Below are 23626 nucleotides of genomic sequence, written 5' to 3' on the forward strand. Positions count from 1 at the left end.
TTTCCCTGGATTTTATTCTGACCGTGAAAATTTGAGCTCTGAAAGTTGCCTTTTTCATGTCTGTCATATTTAGAGAATTTCTTTCTTGTATGAGTCCTCTGATGAACAAGAAGAAATGCATTTTGGCTAAAATATCATTTTTACGTGCATTCTATCATATGGCTTCTACCACCCCTTGTGGTGGGGCTTTACAAACTCCTGGCATGCATTGATGAGGATGAGCTATTTAAAGTGGCAGGAGGGCCAAGCGTGAGCTAACTCCATGTTGTAGTCTGAAAAAATAATTGTGGTGGTATTAGGAGAGTTACAGTATGTATCCATTTCTAAGAGTTTCATATATTCAGGCTGCAAAATAAGTAAAATACATATTTTATTTTATTTATTTATTTATTTTGAGATGGAGTCTCACTCTGTCTCCCAGGCTGGAGTGCAGTGGCATGATCTCGGCTCACTGCAACCTCTGCCTCCTGATCAAGCAGTTCTCATGCCTCAGCCTCCCGAGTAGCTGGAACTATAGGCGTGCACCACCATGCCCAGCTAATTTTTATATTTTTAGTAGAGATGGGGTTTCACCGTATTGGTCAGGCTGGTCTCCAACTCCCGGCCTACAGTAATCTGCCCTACAGCCACCTAAAGTGCTGGGATTACAGGTGTGAGCCACCACTCCTGGCCTTTGTTTATTTATTTTTAATCTTATTGACACTATCTACTTCTCAAAGCGATTTAAAGTAACCAACAATAAAATATAAGACATGAAAACATGAGACTATATAAATGGGGGAATGATGGATGATTTGACAAACATAAATATCCCACAGACAAAGAGAAGCTCATGCTCCTAACTGTCTATGATTGGGGGTTGTGGTTAAACTATTTGCCCTGAAACCTAATGAAGCCGTGATCCATGTAGCCCAGTCTCTGAGAAGGCTCGCCTTACAGAACTGTTCAACAGAAACAAAACCAACAGAGAAGGAACTTCTTTCTGTACTCTCACCTTTCAAACGACATGGAAGGGGAACAAATCTTCACTCCCATCCTCACCTCTCCTCTGCCTTTTTCTCTTTGCTTCACTTTTCTCATGCCCTGCTCTCTGATGACTCTTCCCCTGCTTGCCTCGCTGCTCAGATCCTCTGTCTACCTTCTCTCTCAATTTCTCCCGCTCCAGCCTTTACTCCCGCAGCTCCATCTAGTTATTTTTTGTGCAGATTGTCTTCATTTGTTCGTACAATTGACTCACAAACATTTACTGAAGAGTCTTGCAGAGCAAAGAACTTCTCGGAGAAGAGAGGGGCACTGGGCTGGCAGTGATCAGATTCTGTTTGGCATCCAAGAAAGGCATGTAGTCTGTGAACACTCCCACATTATTGGACCTTATTCTGTCCATTCATCCAGCAAACATTCATTGAATGCCTGTTGTGGCCAGGGTCTATGCTAGGGTCTGGGGAGACAAAGGTGAACTGGGCAGGCCTCTGCAATGCTTCTCATTCATTAGCATGATGGAATGGGGAGAGAAGGGGGAGTAACCTCCACTGTTATTACTAATAGTGTCCTTGGTGTTGATACCTACCAGGTAAATGGGTACAAGGCACTGGAGTGAGCTGCCTTCTGATAGAAACTTTCTCTGCTTGCTGGCTAATGGCTACTTGAAGCAAAGCTCTCCTGACTGTAGGCACCTCACTGGGGAGGAGGACCAGGGCAGAGGTGCCCACACAAAAAGGCAGAAACAAGCCATGGGTGGCAAGTGCCAAGCATGTAACCGCAGACACTCACAATTCTAAGTGGCTTACAAGGCAGGAAGCATAAAGCAATCGGGGGAAATCCTCTAATCCCTTGATGGAACATCCTGGAAGGCTCTTCACGCTTGCCTTCTAATGTGTGCAAAATACCCAAGTCATAAAATCATAGTGTTATTTCCCTCATCAGCTCACAGAATCATTGAGCAAGCTCTGGGCGACTTCTCCTTTTCTGCAAAACTGTTTTTGTGGGAACATTCAGGTCTTGTGGGGGCTGTTTTTCACTCTGTCAGGGACTGGGGAGACAGTAATCCAGGAGAGAGTGTGTGGGAAGATTCTAGAGGCCCTCTGGGGTGAATTCTGCCAGATTTTAACGCAGTGCACACACGTATCCCTGCTCCCATTCTGAGCTGCCAAACACAAGGCAGGCGTTCGAGAAAGCTTGGGAGAACCGTGAGACCAAGTATCACTGGCCAGGCAACTTACTGGCTTAGGGGCTTCCGGGCCTCAGGCTCAGAAGTCACACCACCTTATGGCATACTTTTTAGCTGTATAACCTTGGGCAAGTTACCTTGCCTCTCTGTGCCTCTGCTACCTCATCTGTAATGGAACTATCTCACAGGGTAGTTATAAGAATCAAACAGGTTGATATAGAAATAGGATTTCTGGATAAAGCACAGGATGTCCCTGTTATATTTGAATTTCAAATGTACAACAAATAACTTTTTAGTATAAGTGTGTCTCAAATATTCCATGGACATAACTGTATTATTTCTCTCTCTCTCTCTCTCCTGAATCTTGCTACGTGCCCAGGCTGGTCTCAAATTTCTGGGCTCAGGTGATCCTCTCACCTGAGTAGCTGGGACTGCAGGTGTGAGCCACCATGTACAGCACATAATCATATTTTCATTTGCCAAATCTGGTAACCCTAGATGGCAAGCCTGTGGAAGGGCACCTAGCACTGAGCAAATGCTCACTAAGCATTAGATGTTATGTTCCCTTATTATTCCCTTTGGGATTGAATTAATGACTTTAGCATTTGGTTTGGAGAAGATTGTTGCTCTTAGTTCTGGGTCTCATCAACCATTTGGAGTTAAATTGGGAGGGTCCAGCATCTCTCCTGCGGCTTCTGACCACATAAGCCCAAGTGATGAAGGACCCACCTCCAAGGCCACCTTCACCTGGCTCCACTCCCTCTCTCACCCTCTGCTTCTCAAACCAATCAATGCCCTTCCTGGGTTACAGACATGGAAGCACAGAAACAAACGTGGCTAGAGGGAAGTGGCAGTTACTCAGGTCCACTGTATGGTGGGCCCTGTCCCAGACCCTCCTTGTGTTTTCTCACCGAATCCTCCCAGAAACTCAGTGAGTAAACAGGACACCATCTACAAATTGGGGGTGATAATACCTCTGGCACTCATAGAATTGTGAAGAGGAAATGAGAAGATGAAAGTGCAGGCCACGAGCGTGGAGTAGAAGATTGATATCTTTCTTTTTTCTCTTCTGCTTTTCTATTTTGATCTCCACTTTATCAATGCAAAAATTGATTTGTCCAGGGCTGTGCCACTTGTAAATAGTGGAAGTGACTGAACACAGGCTGTGTCCTTCCCATGACACCATGCTGCTCTTACAGCTGCATCCCCAGTCTTTGGTCTCACCTCCTCTGGTTCCCGGTGCCCTGCTGGCCTCTGACACTCTTATTCTTCCAAGCTGCACTCTCCTTCGCAGAGGGTACCTCTTCCTCCAGGAAGCCTTCAAACCAGCACGAGGCTGAACACACAGCTGGAGAAAGGGACAGCAGGGGCAGAGGATGCCCTTGGTTCACTGCCCTTCTCACTCATCCGTGGGCCCAGTCTCCCTGGGTGTCCATTTCCCTTCCCTGGAATCAGCCAAGCACTGAGGGCTGGGTCATCTCCCAGAAGCTCACCCTCGAATAAGCCAGCAAGCCACATTTTGTTCTCCTTAAATAAATCTTATAGAAACATTTAAATGTTTATTTCACTCATAAATTCTCAGGAATGCACAATAGTTTTCCTAACTGCCTGGACACAGGGATAAATATAGGCCAGTGTCATAGGTGGGAATATTAGCTTCCTTTCCCCAGAGTCACACGGCTAGGCTCAGGCTAGGAAACTGTAAGGAATAGCCCCAGCCCCAGCTCCAGTCCACTCCAGCGCAGGCAGGCATTGGGGGTTTAGATCCTGTAGATGGGCACTGGCAGATAGCCCAGGAGAGGAGGACCCGCTGGGAGGCAACGCGGGCTAGTGAAGAAGTCGGGTAGGCCTAGACCAGAATCCCACCTGGGTGACCTTGGACAAGTTACTAGTTACCAAACTTCTCTTTCATGGTCTAAAACATTATATAGAGCTAATAATCACTATTCTCTAGGCTTGTTTTAAGTATTAAATGAGAGAAAGCAATAATAATGACAGTGAAGGTGCTGGTGGTGAGTGGGCACTGTGAGACTGTATCCCCAGATCCCTGTCTTATAGCCTGGAGGGCAAACAGGGTAGAGAGGAGATCCAGCAGCAAAAGCAGCCAGTGCTCTTACAATAGGATAAAAGGACTCTCTGGGCCGGGCGTGGTGGTCCACACCTGTAATCCCAGCACTCTGGAAGGCCAAGGTGGGTGGATCACAAGGTCAGGAGATCGAGACCATCCTGGCTAACACAGTGAAATCTCATCTCTACTAAAAAATACAAAAACAAAATTAGCCGGGCATGGTGGTGGTCACCTGTATTCCCAGCTACTTGGGAGGCTGAGGTGGGAGAATGGTGTAAACCCCGGAGGTGGAGCTTACAGTGAGCCAAGATCACACCACTGCACTCCAACCTGGGTGACAGAGCGAGACTCCATTTCAAAAAAAAATTAATAATAATAATCTCTGGGGACTTGAAAGAAAATTATTATCCCAGCGGCAAGTCCTAGGGGCACAGGAGAGAGCAGAAGTGACTCGGCTGAGGTCTGCTGGACATGGGACTCCTCCCTACCAAGCACAGAGGGCCAGTTCCCTGGCTCCCCGAAGGCTCCACGGTGTCCTCCCTTGCACCATGGGCCTGCCCTGCCTCTGGTGGATCCTCTTTCCTGCCATTGTGCATTTATTTCTAGAAGTCAGGGATAAAGAACAACTGCCTTGTTGATCACTGTTTTTACTCTCATGCCAACAGACTCTGGGAGTGTGGAAAAGCACACAATGTGTGTTAGCTTTATTCCAAGGAGAGTAACTCAGCTAATAGTTCATCCATCATATCTTCTATCCTCCCTTCCTTCCTCCCTTCCTAACACTACTCCACCCTCCATTTATTCTGCTTTTTAACGCAGTCATTTAATTATCTAGCCAGCCAATTATCTACCCAACCTATCACAACACAATCAAGCATCCATCCACCTTTCTACCCATCCCTCCCTCCCTCCCTACCTCCTTCCCTGAGCTCCCACCGCAAGCTGGAGCCTATGCTTATGGGTGGAGATACACATGTGAAAGGCACAGTCTGTGGCCCCCAAGTAGCTCACACATAGCCCGATGTGGGGAGACAGAAAAACAAACAACAGCAATCTGTTTCATTTGCTTACAATAGGAACTAAGGGAAAATAATTGTAATATGCATTTCTGACTGTCCGTAACCGTCAACATTTCTAAAACACTTTTTGCCTTGTTTTAGGCACTTCCACAGCTAAATTCTCACAGCTCTTACCCTGTGACCAGAACCACTAGAGGCCAGCCTGGTGGAACTGTCCTCTTGAGCTCTTTTTCATAAGGATGGGGCATCAAGCACCTGCTTCCCATGCCTGGGGCCTCTGGTGTCCTTGCCAGGGCCAGGAAAGGAAGGACAACCTGGCAGGATGACATCAGCAGGAAACTTGAGTTTGAATCTCCATTTGACCATAGCACAGCTAGGTGATCTTTGACAATTACATAAACTCTCAGAGACTCCATTTCTTCATTTATAAAATAGAGATAATAATATCCACCTTGGAGGGATTAGACCACGTACCAGGTGCCCAGTATTTGCTACCATTATCTTGTATACCAGATACTAATATTTTACTGATAATTTATTTTATTTTATTGAATCTTAATTGAGGCTGTTCTTGCACAGGATGTGATAAGTGGAAATGAACTCAGAATATGAATTCAGAATCCTCGATGGAAGCATCCAAGTACTTCCTGGTTTCTGGTGATTACAGTGCCCTTACCTGCCTCAGTTTTCTCATCTATAAAGTGGGATAACAGTCATGCCTGTGTCTTGGAGTTGTTGTGAGTTGTTATGTGTAAAGTACCTAGAGCAGTGCCTGGCACATGGGAGGCACCGTATGAGGGTTCTCACTGGGAAAGTTGGGGGGCAAGGGGATCCCTACTCTACACAGTTCTTACCAGGTTCCAGGTGTTTTACATGCTTTGTCTGTTTCTTCTTCTTCTCATTCCTGACAGATAATTGGTCCTTTGGGTCATATGACTTTTCTCCAGTGGGGGAGCGCACACGGTTCCCAAGGAGTTTCCAGGGAGGTATAGGCAGAACCTCTCTGTTGGCCAGTGAGGACAGGGCTTGAACAGCCAAAAGGAGTCAAATGGATACAGAAGTTGGCAATCTGCCTTCAGCAGTAAAGTATATGGCTAAACTCGAGATATTCCCATAGACAGCACAGAACAAGGCTTCTCCAGGTCCTGATGGGAGAAGGCCGTGGGAGAACACAAGAGCAAATTGGATCCGACAGAACTGGCATTTGGTAGTAAATCTACCAGGAAGTGAGCTTCCTAAGAGCAGGACCTTAGTTAGTTAATGCTCAATAAACATTTATTGAGCAAAATTCAATAAACATTGACTGAGTAAATGTACTTCATTTCCTCAATTCCATATTTATTGAGTGCCTACCATGTGTAAGTGAATAGTCATCCCTTGCCTCTGTGCTCAAGCTCTATTGCACATAATGGGGTATTTTTGGAATAGAAATAAGAAAACAATTAATTATAGCCCATTTCCTCAGCTTACAACCATTAGACAGTAGAATCAGGCCTTGCTATTTCCTTATTATGTGATTTTCAACAACTGGCTTAACCTTTCCAAGCCTTAGTATCCTCATCTGTGAAATGTATGTAGTCATCACTACCATGTAGGAGTGTGTTCTGAAGGTTAAATGCCTAGAAAACACTATGAACCTGTGTGTTAGTTTCTTTCCCTTCATCTGGATGAGATACCTAACTTCTCTAAATTCACACTTTCATGGGGGTGACTCTCTCTGCTCTGTCTACCTCACAGTGGTTTTGCACTTGCAATGACACATGTGGAAACTTTTTGCAAACTATTTTGTGCTATAGGGACTGAGCACCTCTTGTGAGCTAAGTACTTTGCTCATCACTTTATATATACTATTCTGATAATTAAAGTCAAGCTGACTGGGTTTGAATTTAGCCTCAGTCACTTCCTTAGCTATGTTACCCACTGCATATTACTCTTCCGTGTTTAAATTCTTTATCTGTTAGTGGGAATACTAATAGTATTCCCAGGAGTATTGTCAGAATTAGGTGAGATAATGTAACATACAAAACAAGCCTAATATGGTGCCTGGCACATAGTGAGTTCTCCATAAAGGTTAGCTGTTGTTAGTGGCTATTCCTATAACCCTTAGTTTCTAGATAAGGAAACTGGGGCAAGGTGAATCACTTATCCAAGGTAGCAGTCAAGGATGTGAAGCCTAAGTTCTTCCTGCTCTGCCATGCTGCTTCTACCTCACATTCCTATGAGCCTTTCCTGTACCTTCTGGAACTCCCGGCTGCTTGGTCATCCTCCTCTTCTAAAAGGACAGATGGGTTGACTCTGAGCCCAGCCCACTGACAGAGGATGTAAGCCAGGAAAGGCCTCCTACAACCTTGCTCACTATTTTTACTCTCATGCCAACAGACTTTGGGAGTGTGGAAAAGCACACAATATGTGTTAGCTTTATTCCAAGGAGAGTAACTTTATTCCAAGGAGAGGATATCTACTATCCTCCCTTCCTCCCTCCCTTCCTAACATTAGTCCTCCCTCCATGTCTTCTGCCCTTTAATGCAGTCATTTAATCATCTAGCCAGCCAATTATCTACCCAACCCCAGATTTCTTATGGTGGCACTTATGTCAGTCCCCATTTCTGAGCCAAAAGAGGAGGAAGGCTAGCAGCTCCATGGCCAGAGGTTCTAGGTGCTCCACAAGCAGATCCCTTCCTATAAGGGCCACACAAACAGGACTGCTTCTCTGGCGCACACTCCAACTTCATCTTGTTACTTAAAAGTTAGGGGAGGGGAGGGGCGTGGATGCCACTCATCAGTGGAGTGCTGCAGTGACCTTAAGTCACAACAGCTACTGCATAACAGGGCTGAGCATCCATGTCTGCCTAGAGCATCAACGAATGAAACACAACGTAGATGCTCGGGGAGACCCAGAGTGTCTCATGTATGTGGCCTAAACCAGGCAATAGCATGGTGGACTGTGTTTCTAGGAGTCGACGTGCCCTTCCCCTTCCTCAATGTGTCCATGCCCCTTCCTCATTCTTCAGCCAAGCAATCAGACAGCCCACTCAGGTTAAAGTTGGGCTGTTTGATTACCTGGCTGAAGGAGAATGAGGAAGGGGCATAGACAGGCATGTGACATGCAGCTTCGGTTGCTGGCCCCATGAGCTTGTGCTCCCGAAGGGCTGGCAGGCAGAAGGGTGATGCTTTGGCATTCCCCTGACAGCGAGCTCTGAAGTTGGCCCCTCTGAGGTGAGTGGCTTTGGGAACACAGGACAACGTACTGTTGGCCCAGGTCCCAGAGCTCTCACAGAGGACCCAGGGGCAGTAACAGTGCTCAGTGCAGGGTATGGACTAAGCATGGGCTCTGGGGTCAGGCTGCCCAGGCCTGGGAATGATAATACCTACCATAAGGCTAATTATAGGTTAAATGAGTTAATACGGTAGACAAGTGCCTGGCACAGGGTTAGCTATTATTATTAAGTGGCTCTGTGTGCAATGGAGGTAGGGGAGCAGGGGGAGGTGGTAGGTAGCTGGGGTGCTGGAACTGGTGATATGAAGAGGTGAAGTCTGCTTATGAGTTCACACTGATCTGCCCCTGGGGGCTTCTAAAACCCTTTGGAAGAGGATGGGAGTTGTTCAGGTGGAAGCGAGAGCCAATGAAAACTGGGCTCTTTCAGTTAACGTGAGCCTCTTTGTACCCTCAGGTTTACAAGGCACTTCTGAGATGCTGCACTGTCCAGGTGAGTCAGCTTCCTACTGTGGCTGCTGGTCACAGTCCAGGAAATCATCCAGGCCTAGGTAAGATTGCATCTGGAGCCTGGGGCCAGGTCCGGGACCCTACAGTGACGGGGAGGTGGGCTGGTATGTGTCCTGAGCGGAGGTTAGGAAGGCTCTGAACACTGTCATGGGAGCAAATACTGAAGAAACTAGAGAAAAAGAGACTCTGGGAAGACTCAGAACTGCCTTCCTGCATCTGTAGGATTTCACCCCACTATAGGTTGTATGGAGGGCAGAACCAAGGGAGAGTCTTGGGGGAGGCAGATTCCAGCTTGACCAGGACAGAGCTGGCCAACCAGTGCACAGGCTTCCTTGGGAGGTGGTGAGCTTTTCATTATAGAACTATTCCTACAGATTCCTACACCAGGCCCAGTGGTACATGCCTGTAATCCCAGCACTTTGGGAGGCCGAGGTGGGCAGATCACTTTAGGCCAGGAGTTCGAGACCAGCCTGGCCAACATGGCGAAACCCCATCTCTACTAAAAATACAAAAATTAGGCAGGCATAGTGGTGCAGGCCTGTAGTCCTGGTTACTCGGGAGGCTGAGGCATGAGAATCACTTGAACCTGGGAGACGGAGGTTGCAGTGAGCCGAGATCACACCACTGCACTCCAGCCTGGGTGACAGAGCAAGACTCCATCTCAAAAATAAAAAGATATATTCCTACAGATCCCTGAGACCTACCTCAAGAGATTCCAATTCAGTAGGTCTTGGATGGCTGAGGAATCTGGTATTCAAAAAATTCCCAGGGTGACTGAGTGGGGTTCACATTATAGAGAGCTTTGCCTGCCTAGGCAGAGCTTAGATGTGACCTGGGATTCTTCTAGCACTGGCAGTCTGTCATTCTGTGGTCCCCTAAGGTCCCACGCTTGTGTCCTGACAGCGTCTATTCCTGCTAGAACCCCTTGGCTACAAACTCTTCCCTTTGAGTCTCTCCCTGTTCAAGGGCCAGTGCAGAAAACCCCACTCAGGACATAGCCTTGCAGAGTACATTGTTGCGGGGCTTTTTTTGTGTGGTATTTGATTGCAGCTTCTGATTAAGGACCTGAAGGGTATGTCTGTCTGTGCATGCATGTGTATCTGCGCATGTGTCTGTGTGTGTGTATGTGTGTGTACATGCAGAAAGAGAAACACGATCTAGTCCTACAGATTTTGTGTTTGTGTGTAAGAAGGCCTCGGCTAGTGCTCATGCCAGTGATGGGAAATAGGGGCTGGAACCTGAGGAATCACAACTAGGGCTGGACCCCTGGGAGCTGTAAACTTAGAGGGATGCTCTGTTCTTTGCCTGCTTCGCAGACTGGGAATTCGGGCAGGATTGGGACTTCCAGCCGAGTCATCCTGGCCAACCCCGCTTCCTTGGCTCCCTGGCCTCAGATGCTCCTAGGGACTCAGGTTCCAACCCCCTGAAGGCTCCAGGCCAGCTCCTGAGGCCTGACCCTCCTGAGGCCGTGACTACCTGAGAAACCCAATGTGGGTTGTCTGGTGGGTGCAATAGTGGGAGAGGCACTTTACCCACCATGCCTGGTTGCCTTCTGAAAAGCTTTGAAATGCCCAGGGCAAGGCAGTAAGGGAAGAGGGCAAAAGAAAGTTGAGTTTGATGTGGACTTTGGTTGGGGAGTCTAAACTGCCCCAGCTTCATGGTCCCTCAGGCTATAGAAAGCACTTGAGGGCTGGGCTGAACAGGCAGAGTCCAGGAGGCAGCAACTAACCCTTGTACTGGGTAACACATAAGAAACCAGCAGCACGGCAAAGTTGACAGACTTGGTCTCAAGTTTCTTGGCCAAGACAAGGTCTCTTGACCAGAACGTAGAGGAGCTGGGATTGAAGCCCAGCTTGGTATGACTGCACAGTTTATATTCTTAAATCCTGTGCTACGTGTCCTCCCTGATAGGATCTAGGCCTCCCAGCTCCCGGCTCCCCTGAATTCCTCCTGGCCTTCCTAACCATCGTGGTTTCAAAACGCTCATAGGTACAGCACCATTAGGTTGGCACGATGAATTTCTAGAGGTTGCCACAATGCGGGGAGGGTTCCATGAGCCTGCCTGCCACGAAGTTGAGAGTAAGGGATATCTGATTGGCTAGTGGGAGCTCCAAATTCCAGTTCCCCACAAGTTCAGTCTCCCTGTGACCCTGAGCCAGAACCAGACTCTTATTAAATAATGGATGGTCTCTGAAGACCCTTCAAGTGCCATGATTCTCTCTGCGCTCATGGGAAATCAAGACTATAGAGAGAATGTTTGCAGGTACTGATAGCTTCTGCGTTATTGGGGCCCAGCAGAAGGACCCATGAGGGAAGAATGCATGAGGGAACATTATTTTTACAAATGGGTAGATTCTTAGTGAATATTCTCAAGTTATGATTACATTTGTTTTCTTACACATTACAACTCTGGGAACTTAAATAACAAACACTTTAAAAAGAATGGCCCTTTGGATCTCCATATCCCAAACCCATAGGATCAAGATATTGTAGAACTTGGCAGTCTTGTGGGTGGGGAGATGCCCTTCCCTTGAATGTCTAAGTGACAGGTGTTTATGTTGTCTGTTTTGTGTTTCCTGAGGATATACTTTGAAAGAACTTTTAATTATAAAGTTTTGTAACCAGGAAGAACTTAACTCAATATAAAAGCCTGTCTTCACTGACAGCAGAGGTGCATCTTTGCTGGTCTTTCATTATCTTATATTTTAGGAATGCTTTTATTCTTGGGGCAGCTGTTTGGGGGAGTTGCCCAGGATGTAGGAGCTAGATTTTGCCTGAGAATCTGATTCAAGGGCACTACCATTGTTAGTGAAGTGGAAGGGGCCAGGGATGGTCATTTTCAGAGGAGTCCAGGGTGAGGAAATAAGGATGCTAAGGAGACAGAGGCCAAGAAAGTCACGGCCTGAGGGTCTGGAAGCAGTCGCCTTTGAACGCAGTTGTGAGTGTCTTGTCTCCTTTCCTTAATCCCTAAGCTTTTGGAACTTGGCACCCTCCAGCAGCAGGACCCACTATTTCCCAGAATGGGGGCCTGGACTTGATAAAACCCTGGGCTGGGCTGCCTGAGGCTGAAGGGCTAGGAGGTTGGCCCACTGTCACTTAGACATTCAAGGGAAGGAAAACCCCCTCACCCCTAAGGCTGCCAAGTTCTGCAACATCTTAATCCCATGAGTTTGGGATATGGAGCTACAAGGGGCCATTCTTTTCTAAGTATTTACTATCTAAGTTCCCAGAGTCGTAATGTGTCAGAAAACAAATGCCATCATAACATGAAAATATTCACTAAGAATCTGCCCATTTGTGAAAATAATGCTCCACTCACAGATTCTTCCCTCACTTAACAAGTGTCTATCCCACTGGCTCAGTCAGTTTGGACGACTGTTTGATATAACAGGATAATACCATTTCAATGCAAATCAACTGCAAAGTTCATGAAATCAAAGAAAACAGTGATGGAGAATTTCACATGCAAGGTCTTTGACCAAGGAGATCAGATAGAGCTTATCAATTAAGTGAAGAAAATACAATGAGGATGATGCTCAAATAGGTTCTTCAAAAGGGAATAATTTGAATATTGAGGGATTGAAAGAGATCCTTAGGAAAATGGATGAAGCCCTTAAGTATTATATTAAACAGATAGAGTCTCTTAATTAGGTGCTGTAAAGTAAAATGTGAAGAGGATATTACTATGTGAACAGATCATTTTGCTGGTATAATAAATAAATATACCCACACCAAAATCAACATTTTATTCTTTCTTCAATCTGAAAATTAGTACATAACCTATATTTCGTAATCTGTATAGCTAAAAATAGCTTGTTTTGAATGCCTCATTTGTACAATAAAAATCTCAATGTCCCTTTAAATTAACTTGCTTTCATCATTTCCTTTCTATTATAAAATTTCACTGAAAACCTTTTTTGCTATTTACTATACAATTTTGATCTCCATTTCAAGTGGATTCACTTTAAGTGGCCTTTTCTCGTGCCCACTCCCCTGACATAAGAGGTTCTCAGTGCTAATGGTTCTCATCTAAGTCTTTCCCCAGTTTCAGAGGGAGCCTGCGTGGTTTATAGTTTGGCTTCTGAGGCCTCAGTCAGACACAGCCTAGATGGTTGGTTCTATACTCAGAATATTTGGGGCCTCGGTCAATTCAAACCAACTCAGAGTAATTGGTTCCTCAGTATGGAAGCCACATACCTTCTCCAGGTACCCACTGCAACCTACATGAGCTGTCAGCAAACCCTCTGGCCAGCCTAAGAGCTGTGGCCTCAGCCCAGGGTGCTTGGCTTGGCCCCCAGCCAGGCTAGCTGAGGGCAGAGAGGGGGCACTTACTTGGCCGGCAGGGCTCTGGGCTGCCTGTGGCTCTCCGGGGGGCTCCTCGTCCTCGGGAATGTGGGGCATGGCAGCCTCCTGCTGGGAGTGGCCACGTGTGCCCGGAACCTCCGCTGCGTCAGCCCCAAAGATGCTCCAAGAGGCCTGGGCTCCACAGGCTGGGGAGACGCCAAAAGGACAAGTCAAATCCATTCCCATCCCTGTCCCAAGCTGGGTTCCATTTCCCGGAGCCACAAGCCACAGTGAGAGCCGGCTTGAGTTTGCATCAACACCGGAGGTCAAACCAGGCTAGGCGAGGGCATTTGGAATTTCATTTCCTCCGGCTCTCTGGCTTTGTTTACAAAGTCAGAGGTGACCTTAGAGATTTTGCATCTAATTTGGTCTTTACAGTAAACACAGCTATCCCAGAAGGGAGAAAAGTGCTTCAAACTCCTCAAAGCTGTAGCTAAAGGAAGATACTCCATTGAGATTAGATTGGCAGTTGTTTACCACTTACTGAGCACCTACTGGGTGCCGGGCCCTGTCCTAGGAGCATCACCATGATCTAATTGAATCCTCAAGATGACCTCTGATGTAGGCATTAATATTCCCATTTTACAGATGAGAGAACTGCCGCAGAGAGTGAAAGTCACTTGCCCCAAATCATACAGAGAACCAATAATTTGAAGCCAGATCTTCCTGATTTTGAGGCTGGGGCTCTTTCTGCTATACCACACAGTGTTCCTCAGCCATGTAGATGGGGAGTAAGGGGTGCTGTTTCCTGACTTCTTCCCTGACACCTCCCCTCATGCTCTTCTTACCCTCAGCACACTCTCTCTCATTTGAGTTCGGCCCTCACGGGGCCTACACCAGCCCTGCTAAAACCTGGAGGCTCAGGCAGGGTGAATTCCGTGTGCCCTGTGCCCACCCCCAGCAACCTTAGATTGACTCCCAGAAGCCAGGCTATCCCCTCCCCATGGTGCAGCAGCCCGGGGCCACTGGGGTCCCAATGCTGATCGGGACTGCAATCAGCACAATCTCATCCACCTCCTACAGTGACTGGCTCAGGGACAGACAATGGACCCAGCCTACATCCATGAGCTTCCAGTAGTGTTCTAGGACCAGATGTTTTCTCCTGCTCTGAGTGGTGGAGTGTGAAGATATGAGACCTGGTGCTATGGACACCATTTTGCTTCCATGAGGAAAGCGAGACAGAATCTAAACGACACACACAGAGGAGGGCAGAGCTAAGGCACCTGCAGAGAAACAGAACTGGAGCCCTGATTAAAGTATGCCTGAAGCCCAAACACTTTCTGGACTAGCCAGTGACACGAACGATTAAGCCTCTTGGTGTTGAAATCACTTTGTGTTGGGTTTTTGTTACTTGTAACTGAAAACATACTCCACTACTCTTTCATGCTTCTTGTCTGTCAAGATGCCTAGGAGTATGATCCTGCCAACAACCCTGAGCCAACGGGTCTAGCTCCTCTGCTTCCTCTTAGAAGAGGAGACTAGCAATGCCAGGTTTCCATAGGGAAAGGCAGGATAGCAATGTCGAAAGAACACAGGCTTTGGAACCGGATATCTGGGTGTGAGTCCTCACTCTGCCACTCACTGGCTATGTGACCTTGGAAAGTTGGCTTCATCTCTGAGTCCCGCTTTTCTTGTCGAAACAGAGATAAGAATGCCTCCTGAGCAGGATGCTCCAAGGATGAAACACACTCAGTTCAGAGTAGGTTCCCATAGAAGCCACCTGCACGGGGGTCTGCAGCCCAGGAAGTTTGGCCCAAGTTCCAAGGGCTCTGCCTGGCCTCTCCCCATTGTTAAACTCCCTTCTTCTTCTCTTAGTGGGGTGGGCAATACCTTCAGGGATCTATAGAACTAACAAGTGGCCTGGTTCTGCAACTTTTAGAGATTCCCCGAAGGAGCTGCTCCACTGGACAGTAGATTAAGACCACCGTGCAGATAACATAGGCAGGTGAACTTTGGCTGATGGGACACATGGTGGGTGGGCATGGAGATGAAGGACACTGTCATTTACTGAGCACCAACTGTGTTCCAGGTCCTCTGGGAGGTACTGCTGACTGCTGGAGGCTGTAGGAGGAACAGCCAGAAAGCCCTGCACCTCCCATAATACTTGGTGTTCTTCCTGTCCTTCAGAAAGGGCTCGGAAAGGCCCTAGAGCCAGAGTGCTGCAGAACAGGCCTGAGCTGCCATCAGCCCAGCTCTGACAGACCCCCCGCCACTCCCCACCAGCCAACACACATACCTCTAGACTCCCGGACTGGGCTCCTTGAGATAGGCAAGGTGTCAGATTCATCCCAGGTACCCAGAAGATTCAGCAAAGAATGATTGTTGATTTATGTTTAAAGAACTAGGGACTTGGAGTCCCAGGATTGGTCAAGGTGACCACCATCTTGACTGCTGTCTTTCTCTGCAATGAACAAGTTAGCCCACTCAGCTCTGGAACAGTTAGGGTAACCCCTACTGGTCACCTCAAGAAATCTCAAGTAGAGCATCCATAGAGTCATTCATTCTTTCACTGCCAACACTTTACACCTACTCTACCAGGCCTGTGCCAGGGGCTGGTGACACAAATATGATAATCTTGGCCCTCAAGGAACAGAGTCCAGTGGTAGGAGACACTGGAGAACAGTATAATGGGGTAAATATTTTGAAAGTGAGAAGTTGCAGGACCCCAGAAAAGGGTTGCCTAACTGTGGAAACCGGGATGGTGGGACATGATTTTAGCTGATTTTAGCAAATATTTCACATTAGAAATGACGTTTGAGCTGAGCCGTGAACACAAATGCTGAGTGGAATTTCTTGGAGCAGATTAGCTGGGCGTCTAGTGCGGAAGATATGACAGGATGGGGAGAAGCCATACTGGACAGACTTCACCTGGCTCTTGGGAATGAGAACTATGGGGCCAGGGCATGCTGTCTGTGTCTTCCATGCCAAATTCTTACTATATGAATAAACTGAGCATCAGGTTCACCCAAAGGTAAGCTCTGTGATTAATTTCTATCATCTTTACTTGGATTTCAGCAGCAGTGGCATCAGTGGTGCTGGGTAAAGTATTTGGTAACAGGGGTTGAGGGTAGCAAAAGAGTAGCTACAAACCCTGATTCTACTAAAGGAAGTTGGCTACATCTCCTAGGAAACCTTTTTAAGTTATGTGTGATGTATGTACAGGTCCAGGCTGTCTTAACAGGTGTATGGTTTCTAAAACATGGGAGGTGACTATTCCACTTTTCTTTTGTCTTAATCTACACAAAGTATATTGTGCTCTGCCTGTTAAGAAGGATTTAGACAAATTGGGACATGTTTTGAAAACGGGAAGCAGAAGCTAGGAGAACAAAATTTGTGTGTAAAGAGCTAGAGAACTTTAGCCTGGAGAAGAGGAAGTGCAGGGAGAAATAAAAATCTCTTCTCAGATGTTTGGAACGCATTCATGTGGTTCTACTGTCCCCAAAGAATAGATGTCATAACTAATGACTGAGAGGTCAGATGGCGGCAAGGGACAACCTTCTAGTGGTTGGAACCACCTGAGGATGAAACAGGCTGTTCTTTAAGGTAGTGAGCTCCCCATTCCTTGGAGGGTTCTGGTAAAGGCTGGGACAAGGGTCACAGGATTCCTAACCAGTTCAGGGGCCTTTCTAACTCTGAGAGTCCCTGAAATCCTGGACTCTTTTTAGCTACAGCAAACTGAAAGACCTGACAATTCCATCCCAGGATTCTGGGATTATGGTCTGAAGTCTCATGAGACATATCTCATTTTCTAACCCTCCACTTTCTTTCCTCCACCTCCCTCTCTTCCAAAAAGAGCTTAAGTCAGTCTCTGTGACAGAAAGCAAAATAGAACAAATGAATTAAGTCAGATGTCAGCTGCCACAACATAAAAGTAGAGTGGATGCTGGCTGAGGCCCCACTCTTGACAACATGGAACCCCAGGCTCCTCAGGGGGAGCCCCAGCAGCCCCGCCTGCCAGGGCCATTCCCACGCTGCTCCTGCCCTGTTTGCTGTCTCTCCCATCCATTATTATAAACTCACTGCTTAAAATAGCAAGGTAAAAGCAGAGTCCCTCCCCCAGGGTGACATCTGGGTTCTGCTGGAGCTTGTGGGCACACGGACCTCACATCCATCACAGCAAAGTTTAGAATATAATCTCCAGGAAGTGGTGATCTAGAGCACCAGCCCATAAAAGGAAAAAATATTTAGCAATGTTTGGTCTCCAAGCTGTTCCTTCTTTAACCCATGTTCAGGGCCCTTCTTGCTGCCTCTCCGGTCTGGTTAAGAAAGGGTTAGGTGGGCCAGTGCCAAGAGCTAATCAGCTCTTATGACTCTACTCATTCTGCCCCCAGCTAGTGCCTAAGTAGAACCTGGCCCATTTTACAGGCCTGGAAACTGAGGTGCAGAGACGGAAACAACTTGACTGGTTCAGCTACCCTTGTATCTGGTGCAAATTTTCCAAGAGACTCTGCTGGGATAACTATCCAATCATTTGTGCAACTGAAGAGGCTAGAAGTTCCTAAACCATATTTAAATATTTTATCTGCCCCTGCTCATGAAAGAAAACAAACTAATATGCTTTTGTTCATGCTTGCATTCTTCAGTTATTTCTAAGTTGCCTAGTGAGCATCAGACACTATGCTAGATGTATTTCAAGTGCTATTTTCTTTAACCCCCATGAGATAGGTTTTATTATTTCCATTTAATATATTAAGGATCTAGGGCTCAAAGAGGTTTCACAAATTGCTCAAGATCACAGAGCTAGTAAGTAGCTGGCGAAGGGTTATAATCCAGGCTAGTCTGACTCCTAGGCCCATCATCTTTCCTCTCTCCCACTCTGGCTTCTTCACCAGGAGTTCTACGTGAGTGTGGCAGAAAAGCCTGCCTCCCAGGGGACGGCTACAGTGAGTACTACAGTGAGGCTAAGGATGGTGGGAGGCAGAGGGGAGGAAACAGGACCTACACTTGGGTTGTCGGGCCAGGGGTCTTATGAGGGCTAAAGAGTGGCCTACAGTTGAGCCTGCATGTCCTCTGGAAGGTGATAGCAGCAGGTGGAGGAAGGGGAGGTCAACCCTGCCTTGTAGGCTTCAAAGGCCTTACAGTATCCTAGAAAGTACAGAGCCATCATCAGGACGCAGGGTTCAGGAACAGAATTTACAGAGACTATCTCCTTCAGTGCTTTCAGCAACCCTGTGAGATGGGGAGAGTAAGTAGTATTATTATTAACATTAAAATTAGACCCACGTTATAGATGAGGAAACAGAGGCCCAGAGACTTGCCCAATGTCATCACTCATGAATGGCAGTGCTGGGAATTCACTGAATCTGGGTCTGATGCTCCCCTTTCTTGCAGGGCCAACACTATTCTCGGCAGGCAGCAGCAGTCTCTCATCATGGCCCCAAAGATGCCTCTCCCAGAGCCTTGTGACCTGCCTAGAAGAAACCAAACTCCTCTCTGAAACCACAATATCTCAGGAGCACGGCCTGTAAGCTGAGCGGCTCTCAGATTCTCTCTGTGAATCTCTGAGCATTGAGGGAAGAGCCAAGAAGCCTTTTCGGGAAACAATGGGTTAACCTAGCCTCCACTGACCTTTCTGGAGTGACTCAGTATTCTCAGAAGGGAGTTTTTTTTGTTCTTCCAGCTTTGAATTTTTGCTTTCATTTTAGCAGCACAAAGAATGTGAAAGAGATTAGGTTGCTATTAATACCACGGGTCGATCTCTAGATGAACAACTGATGGGGGGAATTGTTTGGGGTGACTGCACATGGAGCTCTCTTAGCCCTTCTGCAAATCCAGAGGGTGACGGAGGGGCCACTGGGAGCCCACCAGTCTTACCCATGCACCCGTTTTTACCAATGGGGAACCGAGGCCCAGAGAGGGGCAGGCATGTGACCAAGGCCACACCCACGGGTGAGGGGCAGTCAGAGGGGGCCCCAGACTCCCCACGCCCCGAGCCCGGCTGCTTGCGGCAGCTTTCTGACTTTTCATTTTGACGGTTTTGCTCATAGTAAAGGGTAAGCCATTGTGTCTGTGCTGTGAAAGCAGGTGTCCTTCGGCAGTAGCTCGTCATTGTCCTTACTCTCATGGTCACTCTCGCAGGAGAGAGGATGGTCCCCACAGGAGATCTGCTGAAAGTGCTGAGAGGTGCCTCTGGGGATCCCCTGGGCCTGACCAACTGCAGAACTGAGTTCTGCACCTCCACACGTGAGCCGGAGGGGGAGCCCGCCTCGGGAAAGCCCCATCCTGCTTCCTAACCTTGGCCTGCTCACGGGGCTTTGTTGCTTTGCAGATTCCGTTCTAATTCTTTCTCTGCCTCTCCCTTGCTGGATAAATCTCCCCTGGCCTCAGTTTCCTTATTTGAAAATGGAGGTAATAGCACCTACCTTTTAGGGTTGTTGTAAGGATTAAATCAGGAAATACATGCAAGCTGCTGGCACATAGAGGACACTCAGCGCCCTTGCCATTCTCCAAACAGGGCAACTGAGTTCTCTAAGCACAGCATCAACAAAACCAAGCCAAGGCTCAGAGAAACTCTGGTGTTCATCCTAGTTGGCTCAGAGCTCCCAGATTTGTCTCCTGCAAGTAAAAGAGACTCAGTCCTGGTCTTTGCTGTGGACAGTCCCAGGTCTGTGCTGTGCTCAGTCCCAGGTCTGTGCTGTGGTTGCCCCATGTCCGTGCTGTGCTCAGTCCCAGGTCTGTGCTGTGGTTACCCCATGTCTGTGCTGTACCCAGTCCCAGGTCTGTGCTGTGCTCAGTCCCAGGTCTGTGCTGTGGTTGCCCCAGGTCTGTGCTATGCTCAGTCCCAGGTTGGTCTGGTTTCAAAGCCACAGTTCTTTCCACTATCCCTGTACTGATGATGACTCCCTGAAAACAGAGGTTTTCATTCCACAGGTGAGACATGAGGCCTAGCGTGGACTCCCTCCTGGAAGAGGGTCAGCCACAGTGTCTGGCCACGTAGGTATTTGTGCTGTGCTGAACAAGTGGGTAAGTGAGTGACCGAAGGGGGTAGAGCCACCCCCAGTGTGTGGTAGAAGCCCCAGGATTCTCTCTTGAAAGTGGATCTAGATTGAAGGGAATTGTGGGGGAGCAGGAATGGTGAAGGGTAGAGATGCAGGGAGAAAGCCTCGGTGGCAACAGAAAAGGGAGGATGAGGAAGTAGAAGGCACTTCCCCCATGACTGTGTCCCCTAAACAAAGTCGTGCACCCCAACACTCCTGGGGTTTGCACCTCTGTGGGAAACCTTCTCAGCGCCTGATATTCTCCAGCCCTGCTCTCCACTCCTGTGGATCTCGTATAGGCTTTGTTGGCTGGGGGTGCCCTGGGAAGGAGCCAGTACCTGCTCAGACCAATGACAGGAAATAAGCCCAAACATCTCCCCAGGTTTCCTTTCCGGCTTGTTCACTTCAGGAATTCTTTTTTTAAAAACAGGTCCACTTGAAAAATTTTTTTCTTCTTCAAAATATGTGCAATTGCTCAATCGGAGGCAGTTCAAAGGCACCGAGAATAGCAGCAAAGTATCTGAGCCTCCCATTTAGTGCCTAGCAGATATAAATCTTGCCCAGTTCTGTTTGTTCCAGGCTGCTCAGCAGCCTCTTCCCTGAGTCACTCACTCCAGAGTGACATGAGTCATCATCCTGGGGTCAAGGACCACACGGCATTCCCGGGTCTGTGAGATCCCATAAAGGGCAGGGCACCGAGGGGTCTCCAGGAAGACATGGAGGATCAGGAACTGTCTCCTAGGCCCTAGGCTTGGCTCTGCCTCCCCACATGGGTGACTTTAGAGAGTCACTGAGCCTGAGAAGTAGGTGGATTTCTGGGACCTTCTAACTTGTACTTTGGAGGAATCTCTTTAGTGGTGCACAGGAGCCTGCTTGTTCTAGCTCATAAGAGTCTAATGCAATTTTGAAGAATTTTGTGAACTGGCGGTTAAACACAGACATTATTAAAAAATAAATTATAAGAACTTACATTAAACAGAAAGGAGATACTCAAAATAACTGCTCTTTAATTATTTTACTACAGTTTACTATTATCTATGCTCTTAGGAAGATTTATTTCTATTGTCTCTGCGTGGTGGAAACACTCTATAATGATCTGCTACTGCCCATCTCTTCTCAGTTCCATGATCAGTGAGGTGGAGTTAGTAGTTTGCCATTGGTCATAGGGGAGTATCTACACCATGGAAATCGGCAAATGCTACATACATATCAGGGCCTTTTCCCCCAGAGAGCTGGCTGTGAAATATTGCCAGCACACAACTGAGCCACTCAGCCCTAGGCTCCCTGATTCTTGCTCCTACCAGGGTGCAGAAGGAACACAGATGACTTTAATATCACCCCAAGATAGCATAGTTATGGAGATTTCATTGCCAATTGTCTTTGGACAACTTTTCTCAAGTAGACCATGGATCCCTGACACTCACCATGTCCCTGACAGAGCTCATTGTTTCTTTCCCTCCCCAGCCCACTCCTCTTGTGCCCTAGAGAATGGCACTCAAGCTACAAACCCAGAAGTCACCGTGACTCCTTCATTTCTGTCACCTTCCACATTCAATTAGATGCCTCTGAGTCCTGTCAATCCTAGTTCAGAAATGCCCTTCCTCCCATCCCCACCACCCCTGCCCATGGCTCTGTGTGACCTGAGTCACTGCAACAGCCTCATGTGTCTCCTTACCTCTGGCCTGGTCCCTTCCAATGACCCTCCATAATGATACCAGAGCAGTCTGTTTGAAACATAAATCGGATTGTCCTTCCCCTTCGTAAACTCTTTGAGGATTCCCTTTTACCATGGGGCTAGTTCTGAGTCAAGCTTCTAGCCCCTCTCTTGGGGCTGATCCCCTCTTTCAGCCTTCATACACCTTATGCCCCAACCATAGTGGACCAAAAGCCAACCTCCAAACATGCCCTGCTTTTTTTACATCCTTTGCATACATCCTCCTCCTTATACTTGGGCTGCCTTCTGTCCTCTTTCTATACCTTATGGGTTCCTACTTATCCTCCAAGACCCATTTCACATATCCCCTCCTTCCTAAACCCATTCCTCCTCTTCAGCTCAGGAAAAGTTATTCCCTTCCTGTGTTAGTTTCCTACTGTGTCTGTACCAAATTTCCACACATTTGGTGACTTAAAACTGCACAACTTCATTATCTTACAATTCTTGAGGTCAGAAGTTCAAAATCCATCTCAGGAGGCTAAAGTCTAAGCATCAGCAGGGCTGTGCTTCTTCGGGAGGCTCTAGGGGAGAATCCATTTCCTGCCATTTCCAGCTTTAGAAGCTGCCTACATTCCTTGGCTGGTGACCCCTTTTTCTCCATCCTCAAAGCCGGCAGAGTCGCTGGCATCTTTTCTCCCCTCTGATCTCTGCTTCCCCCTTCACATTTCCTTCTCCTCTGACTTTCACCGTCCTGCCTCCTTATAAGAACTCATGATTACATTGAACCCACTCAGTTAATCCAGGGTAATCTCCATCTAAGTATCCTCAATTCAATCATGTCTGCAAAGGCCCTTTTGCCATTTAAGGTAACATCTTCATAGGTTCCTGGGTTAGGATGCAGACATCTTGGGGAGGGGGTAGTATTTAGCCTACTGCTCTATCCTCCCAGGGTACTTTGCACAGAACTCAACCCAACTAGAATTTGAACACCTCAAGAGCAGGAACTCTGCCTTATTCATAGCTTTATGAATATTCTTATAAATATTCATATTTTTATGACCTGCCTCCAATACAGTGTCAAACACAGAGTAGCCTTTCACTAAATGTTTATTGAATTAATAAATGAATGACACCGTATTTCTAAAAAGAAGATAAGAAGGTTTTACATAGGCCAGGTGCAGTCGTCCATGCCTGTAATTCCAGCACTTTGGGAGACCAAGGTGGGTGGATCACTTGAGGTCAGGAGTTCAAGACCAGCCTGGCCAACATGGTGAAACCCCATCTCTACTAAAAATACAAAATGTAGCCATCATCTGGGTTGCTATATAAGCAGGTGGGTAGCCTTGCCTGCCCTCATTCTCATTGAACTTCCCCAGGTTAATGGCCAAGTTTTTCTCTCGATGATGTACCTGGGTTTCATGTCTTCCTTGTCACACAGATGTGCAAATTTCCCCCACAGTATTCAACAACTAAAACCTCACAAAAGGGCAGGGCCTCCTTCTCTGACACCTTCATGCTTCTATCCTACCACCTAGGAGTAATTTGCAAAGTGAGTTTTCGGATTAACTTATCAATGACTCTTCTAGCTTTAACCTAAGCCCAACAGAAGACCACAGAGCAGCCCCACTAGCCTTTCTGGCTTCGCTTGGAATGCTGACCAAACCTTTTCCTCA

At 47.3% G+C, this 23626-nt stretch overlaps 1 protein-coding gene across 1 annotated transcript in view; it reads right to left on the reverse strand.

The window, feature by feature from the left end:
- Positions 1–23116, reverse strand: part of MRVI1 (murine retrovirus integration site 1 homolog) — an 87719-nt gene extending 64603 nt beyond the window's left edge. The window contains 2 exon segments of the mRNA XM_021926088.2: positions 13311–13505; positions 13508–23116. Coding sequence (XP_021781780.2) covers positions 13311–13505; positions 13508–13576 — 264 coding nt within the window. The 5' untranslated portion in view covers positions 13577–23116.
- Positions 23117–23626: the final 510 nt, after the last annotated feature.

This window comes from Papio anubis, chromosome 12, assembly GCF_008728515.1.
Source record: "Papio anubis isolate 15944 chromosome 12, Panubis1.0, whole genome shotgun sequence".
NCBI classification, from domain to species: Eukaryota; Metazoa; Chordata; class Mammalia; order Primates; family Cercopithecidae; genus Papio; species Papio anubis.